Source organism: Chiloscyllium plagiosum, chromosome 7 (genome assembly GCF_004010195.1).
Source record: "Chiloscyllium plagiosum isolate BGI_BamShark_2017 chromosome 7, ASM401019v2, whole genome shotgun sequence".
NCBI lineage: Eukaryota > Metazoa > Chordata > Chondrichthyes > Orectolobiformes > Hemiscylliidae > Chiloscyllium > Chiloscyllium plagiosum.
Genome location: NC_057716.1, coordinates 20626118 through 20633074, shown reverse-complemented (window position 1 = coordinate 20633074; position 6957 = coordinate 20626118). Strand labels below are relative to the sequence as shown.

The 6957-nt window shown below is 54.4% G+C and overlaps 1 protein-coding gene across 3 annotated transcripts in view; it reads right to left on the bottom strand.

Annotated features, from left to right (window-relative positions):
- col18a1a (collagen type XVIII alpha 1 chain a) overlaps positions 1-6957 on the bottom strand; it is a 304262-nt gene that overhangs the window by 157975 nt on the left and 139330 nt on the right. Inside the window, exon 1 of one of the 3 annotated variants that reach the window (XM_043693211.1) lies at positions 1312-2213. The exons of 1 other annotated variant lie outside the window; for it this stretch is intronic. In XM_043693211.1, the coding sequence (XP_043549146.1) occupies positions 1312-2020 (709 nt within the window). In that variant the 5' untranslated portion in view covers positions 2021-2213. Of the gene's footprint in view, positions 1-390; positions 1292-1311; positions 2214-6957 lie in introns of those variants that run through there. One more of the 3 variants, XM_043693210.1, reaches the window with a different exon arrangement.

Here is a 6957-nt window from a genome sequence, read left to right as displayed (position 1 = left end):
CCCATGCCCCCCTCTCCCCCTCCACCACCCCTATAACCACTGACTGCTGCACTGCCTGGCCACAGAATACCAAAGGCAGCAGCACCACCACCCCAACCCGTCCGCCTTGCTCCACTCTCCGTCACACGGCTTAAAACCCACCCCATGGACCAGGTTTGTAGACAGACCATGTGCCCCCAAAACAAATGCGCCTCAGTAGCAGCTCAGGGCATTTTGCCATCTAAAAGGTGCTACGTGAATGCAGGTTGCTGTCGAGACATTAAAACACCTCAACACGCGCTCGTTCCACGATAAGACTGATAAGGTACCTTTGTGTCTCACGTCAGAGTCCCACTGCACCGGCTGAAGTGGGGAGGAGGGCGTGGTGGGGTTTTTTTTGTGTTTGTTTACCTCTGCCGACCATGAGAGATTGGCACCCACGCCCCTCTTCGGCATCGGGGAGGAGGTGGCAGGGCAGCTGCAGGCCACTGCCCGCCAGCTCCATCCAGCAATGGTCCTGCACGGCCTCGCAGTGCCCGCGGCAAGGCGCCTCCCGCTGCCGGGGGGGTCCGCACCTCGGTGCCAGCAGGCGGCAGAGGAACGGCACCAGGCCAGGGTGGCAGCCGGAAGCCAGGAGAGCCCCCCAGCTCTGCGCCGCCTCCTGGATCTCCGCCACGCTGGCCTGATGCAGGTGGTTCGGGAGCCGGACGCCCCCACGGCCTAGTGGGTGGCAGAACCTCAGAGAGGGTGGCAGAGGGGCGCAGTTGGGGGGCAAAGGGGCTCCAGAGCCTGGCACGGCCTTCCGGAAATCTGGATCAGAAGCCTTAGTGGAGGTTAGTAAATCTAGCTTAGCTCCGAGGTCAGCGGCAGCAGCAGCAGCAGCAGCAGTAGCAGCAAGGGCACCCAGCACACCATTAGTCACATTCTGATTAAACACCAGCATAATAGCACGGCTTGAATTATCCAGTACTATCCCATCATGCTTAGAGTGATCACTGGCGCTCGGAGCGCTGAGAGGTGATTGGCCGTCACTCCGGTTCCCACCCTTCCCGGTCACCATTTTGTGGCCACCTCCTACAGCATCATGGGATAGCTGATTAATCAAAGGCCCAGCTCTCAGCGGTGACGAGCTGGAGGCTTCATGCACTCGATGGTCTGTCCACGGGCTTCCTCCAGCAGCAGCCAAGCCGTCTCCTGCCGTCGCCTCCCAGCCATCTTCCCGGAACCTGGACGCGGTGCCCGAGCCAAACTGCCCGCCCTCCGGCGACCCGTCGCCCGTCAGATTAGCCGACTGCCGGTTAGCAGGCTGCACCGCTGTCCCTAGGGCGCTACCTGGACAGTGGGGGCCGCAGGACGGCTTGGAGGAGGGGGCGGCTGTGGTAACGTTGACTGAGTCCGAGTCCGGGCGGTGAGGAGTCGCCAGGGCGGAGGGCGAGGTGGTGTAGGACAGGGAGGCATTGAGCGAAGGAGAGGAGGATTCCGAGGAAGACGACGCCAATGACGATGCCTCCTCCGTGGACAAGGCCCGACCTGCAGGCCCGACAGCTGTCACCAAACGCTCCGTCTGACCTCCGCCGGTCGCGGTAGGCCCCGGTGGTGTGGAAGCCACAGTGAGGGCTGGAGCCGGGGTCGCTGTTCCGGAAGCTTCTCCCGCCACCAGGGTGGACGCTACTAGCAGCGTCCCCGCTTGGACCGTGGAATTCAACGCGCCGTCCCAGGCACCCTCCGTCGCGTTGAGTGCCCCCGTGACAGGGTTGCTCCCCCCTGGCCCCTTGTGGGCATCGCTGAGCCGAGTGGTCACTTCCTCTCCCTCCGGCTTTCCCACCCACTGCTCGTTGGTGATCGGAGTGGTCCCTGTGACGTCCGCTCCATGCTGGGCTCTGGGCGGACGCCCCTCGGAGGTAGAGGTGACCTGTCGGGTCGTGATGGTGGGCACCGTCGTGGTCGGCTTCTTGGCCCCGAACCAGTTTAACCAGCAGCGGGCCTGGGGGAGAGCTCCCCAGATCAGGCAGAGCAGCACAAGCGTTGCTGCTGTACTCATTGCAGTCTGTGAAGGCGAGCCGCACTGTACTGGCTGTGCTGAGAGAGCTGGTGTTAGTACCAAACGTGTCCCGCACTGAACACACCCGCTCCCCCGCGCCCCATTCACACTATAAAAACCACAGCGAGAGCCGGGAGGTGGGGCTGGATCACTCTCGTTGGGAGGCCGCTCGTCATTGGCTCCCTGTGCTTGGCGTTCCCGGGACAAGGTTAATGAGTTTCAAACAGAGCTGGGCTTCTATTCACACACAACGCACTCAGCAGAAAGGCAGCAGACTGAGCCAATGTTCTGCTAACAACTTGGCCACAGTCCCACTGACAATTAGGAATACCTTCCCTCTCCGTTTCTGCATCTGTTCCCAGACTGAATTCTTTGGAGCGATTTGCAGTCAATCTGGCTTCAAACCTCTCTCAGTAATCTCCCCCCCTTCGCGAAGTTCGGGCACACACCCATAGAGACAGATACACACAGACACAGACACGCACACACACACACACACGCAGACATGCACAGAGACACGCACACAGAGACTCACACACAGTCAGAGATGCACACAGACAGAGACACATGCACAGACATAAGCAGACACACAGACACACAGTCAGAGATGCACACAGAGACACACACCCTCACACAGATATACACACACACACACTCACACAGAGACAACACACACGCGCACACACAAACACAGATACACACACAGATACCATAACGACCATCCCCTCATCCCTTCGAATTAACCTTCACACTTCCTACTTCAAAAGCCAAGCCCCTCTCCTCACATCCTTAACCATGTGCTGCCTGTACTTGCTCTCTCGTATCAAACAGCAGCAGCTCCCAGTGTCAGACCTCTACCTCCTCCCCCTCCAGCAAACATACGCCCTGTTTGAAGGTGATAACACACACACGGAGCTCTCTGCACTGGGATACCAGCTCGGTTAACTCCAGCCAACTGGTAGCGACCTCCCATGTGGCCCTCGGGTGCCTGCTTCGAGGTGTTGCTGTCTGAGAGCCTGTCGGGTCTCCCCGCACATATAACAACCAGCTTACTGCTGGCTACCTTCCACTGGAGGCTGGCTTGTATTTGCCTAACAATCTCATGGCCCACCCCCCCCACCCAAAGCACTTGACCTCCAGTGAAGGCCCTGCAGCGGTGCAGAAATCACAGCAGCCAAAGTGTGCACAGCAAGCTCCCATAACCAACATATGGCCAGATTCTGCTTTTTGTTTCAAGCGAGATTATCTGCGAGGTAGGTATTTGGTCTGAGACAGGGGGAAAGCTCTTGTTCTTCTGTAGGATTAAAGACAGACCTCTTCAAACAAGGCAAATTATCGAAAATGCTCCAAATAACATCAGGCCATGGCTTGGGTTCTTGGCGAGAGGGTGAAAAACAGGGGCTGGGGTGATGGAGAAGCATCCAATGTGGATACAAAATGCAAAAGAATCTACTGTCTTCCACAAGATTATAATTTTTCAATCCATTACGCTTGGACCCTGTGAGAGTGCTGTGGTACATCCTCCTCTGGACCAGAAAGAGTCTGTATTGACCATTCTGTGTTACCTAATAGCTCCAAGTATTCCTACTCCTAACAGCTCGCACAGTCACCTCAGAGTTACAGTTTGTGTGCGCGCGCTTAGGTCCCAACCTGGAGATGCAGCAGGGCCCTTCCAGTGCAGGACTGAGGGTGTGCTGCATTGTCCAAGGGGCCGTTCCTTTTTAAATGGGAACAGGGCAAGAAAGCAGAGTTCCCAGTTCCCCTTCCCAGGTGAACGTAAATAACCCCATTGCCGCGCTTTCAGGAAAAGAGCAGAGAAACTCTACCCAGTCCCCAGGCAGGTATTTACTCCTCGACCAACAATGAGTGAGAAATATGATCAGTGTGTGTGTGTGTGCGCGCGTCTGTCTTTGTCTGTGTGCGCGTGAGGGGGGACTCTTGCTGTGCATAAAATGGCTTCCACAATCCCCACACCACCACAGTGGCTGCATTCTGAAGTAAAATCCTCTCAGCTGTACGACACCACAGGCGGGCTGAGGGTGCAAAAGGTTCGACAGACATGAAGTGCCTTCGCTTCCCGACTGCCATCAACAGGGGGTTTTTCGGAGGTAGCACCTCCTCATTAATTAGGCATTTTATTTTCCCCGCCTATTCCTCCCTTCATTCCCTCCATTTCACCAAATCATCACCTAACCTTTGATGCAGAGGTCTTTTGAAGGCTGGATCACTTGAACGATGAGTGAAAGAAAAGCCACATTTGGTGGGACGGTATCCCAGGAAGTATCAGAACAGCTATTTCAAAACCAGGGGGTACAGAGAGAGAAAAAGAGATAAAGAGGAACTAGCTGCACTACGCTTGCAGAGACTGGCACAATACAATGGGCTGAATGGTCTCCTTCCATGGTATAACCATTCTCTGATTGTGTGCAGAGAGAAGAGGGAGTGTGAGTGAGAGAGAGAGAAAGAGATGGAGATGGGGACCGGAAAGAGTGGAGAATGGAGAGGATGGAAAAAGGGAGTGGAGAGAGGGATAGTGAAGGGAAGGAGGGGGAGAGATAAGAAGGATAGAGAGAAAGGGAGGAGATTGGCCAGGTAGGAGATCACAGAGTGAGAGGTGGGGGAGAAAGGGATAGAGTGTGAGTGACAGGTGTGGAAGGAGGAGGAGGGATGGAGAAAGAGGAGAACGAGAGGTGTGGGAGGAGGAGGAGGGAGAGAGAGATGGAGAAAGAGGAGAACGAGAGGTGTGGGAGAAGGAGGAGGGAGAGAGAGATGGAGAAAGAGGAGAAACTGAGGGTACGGCCAGAAATGAAGAGAAGAGAGGAACATAAGTGAGAGGGAAGGGAAAGGGAAGAGCTATGAAAGACCAAAGTGATGAGAGAGAGAGAGAGAGAGAGAGAGAGGAAAATCAGATCGTTCTAACATAGTGACATCTAATTTCTCAAACAAGAACCAAAATTGCTGGAGAAACTCAGCAGGTCTGGCATCATCAGTAGAGAGAAAGCAGAGTTACCGTTTCGGGTCCCATGACCTTTCTTCAGAACTCTACGTTAATTGCAATTTACTCTCTAGTGTTCTTTCAAAAAGGCTGCAGTCGCAGAGAGTAAAAGACAAAACATGCTGTGCAAATTGAAGGTGCAGTATCTGCTTGTATAATTGCCTCTCGCTCACTCCCTGCCCAAACATAGTGATTTGTAAACACTGATTGCTCGGCTCCCCGGCTACAGGAAATGGCAGAATTACAGGAACGGTTAATGAGCTGACTCTGAGACTACAAGCAATGATGATCGCACACACCCCCCCACCCCTAGACCCTGTCAGAAAGCATTCGAGAAGCACATCCGACATGCCTCGACACAGATTTACAAGCAGGGGAAAGATGGCTGACAGTGATTCGTTTCAACAAACAGCTCCAAGAATTTAGGGAGCACTTAGAAAGAAACAGTTTCACGTCAACACCCATTTGCTCTCACTTTTCATCTCGACTGGTTTACATTTGTTTGATCTTTCCATTGACAAAGTCACCTTGAATCTCGTGGTTGGTTGAGGCTCTCTCCGAGATTTCCAAGTGTGCCAGGGCCCCCAATCTGCTCCCAGAAAGCACTGCCTCAGCCCAGCCCAGAGGGCTCCTGTGACAGGTAAGGGGGTAAAATAACTCCCGACTCCTTCACACGCTCCTCCAACCACACAGCTCAGATTCTCTCCCCACGGAATCAACTCACGGCACACAAATGCGAGGTAGTAATAACCGGACGCAGTCCTCGGCCACGTGGGAAGGTTAGATATTCCCTGGATGCTCCCTCACAGCAGGGTGAGTCTGCCATTGCTAGCTCTGCCCCTGGCGGCTCTCCATCTCCAAGTAAGGATACAGCCTGCTCCGTGCGGAATACCTGGTTGGCATTTCAGTGCGACGCCGAGGGAGTGCCGCACAGTCGGAGGCGCCGATAAGACCGGAAAGTGAACCTGCGTTTCCCACTTGTGAAACACCGCATCGTGCTACCCTGATGGAGAGCGTGGGACTCCGCCCCAGTATCCCGGACGGTATTTATCCCTCAGAGACTGTAACCCGAGCATGGATGATAAGCCAGGGCGAGCTGGTGGCCGAGTGATATTATCACCAGACTGTTAATCCAGGGCCCCAGTTAATGTCCTGGGGAACCGGGGTCACATTCTGCAGGTAGCGGAATTTGAATTTGATTTAAAAATCTGCAATTCAGAGTATAATGTTGACCATGAACCGACTGTTGGGAATTCCCAACTGTCCTTTAGGGAAAGAAACTGCCATCCTTACCCGGTCAGCTCTACATGTGACTCCAGGCCTACAGCAATGGACCCTAACAATCAGGGGTCTACCCAGTGATATCCTCATCCTGTGAATGATTATTAAAAAAACTGTATTTGCTCCTGGACAGAATGGGAAGCACAGACTGGTCGATTATTTGGATAGACATAACGAGCTAGGCTATTGGTGGGGGGGAAGCAGGGAGCTAGCATGGGGGTAATGATGACAGGCCAGTGCAGGTACAATGGGCTGAATGGCCTCCTTCAGCAGCAGTTCTGAGATTTTGAAACCGTGCACATCATTAACAGGGCTCAAGGCAGGAGCAATTTCAGGCTCTGAGCGGCTGCGTTTTTCGAGTATTGCTCTGTTTAATAAATACAAGCAACGCAGGGCATCTCAGTCTCAACTGGTGCGCAGTCCGTTCCACGTGGGAAGAGCAGGATAGTTGCCATGTCCCGGGACACCGCAGACACCGGACACAGCACCGGCCCGAGCTCCAGTTTCCGAGAACACAAACAGAGAGTGCTGGAGAAACTCAGCAGGTCTGGCAGCATGCGGGAAGGAGAGAAGGCACAGTCAGCGTTTCACACCAGACAGGCTGAGCGTTACGTCAGAATGAAAGCCTTTTTCGAGGGGGTGGCACTGGGGGGGGGCAGGG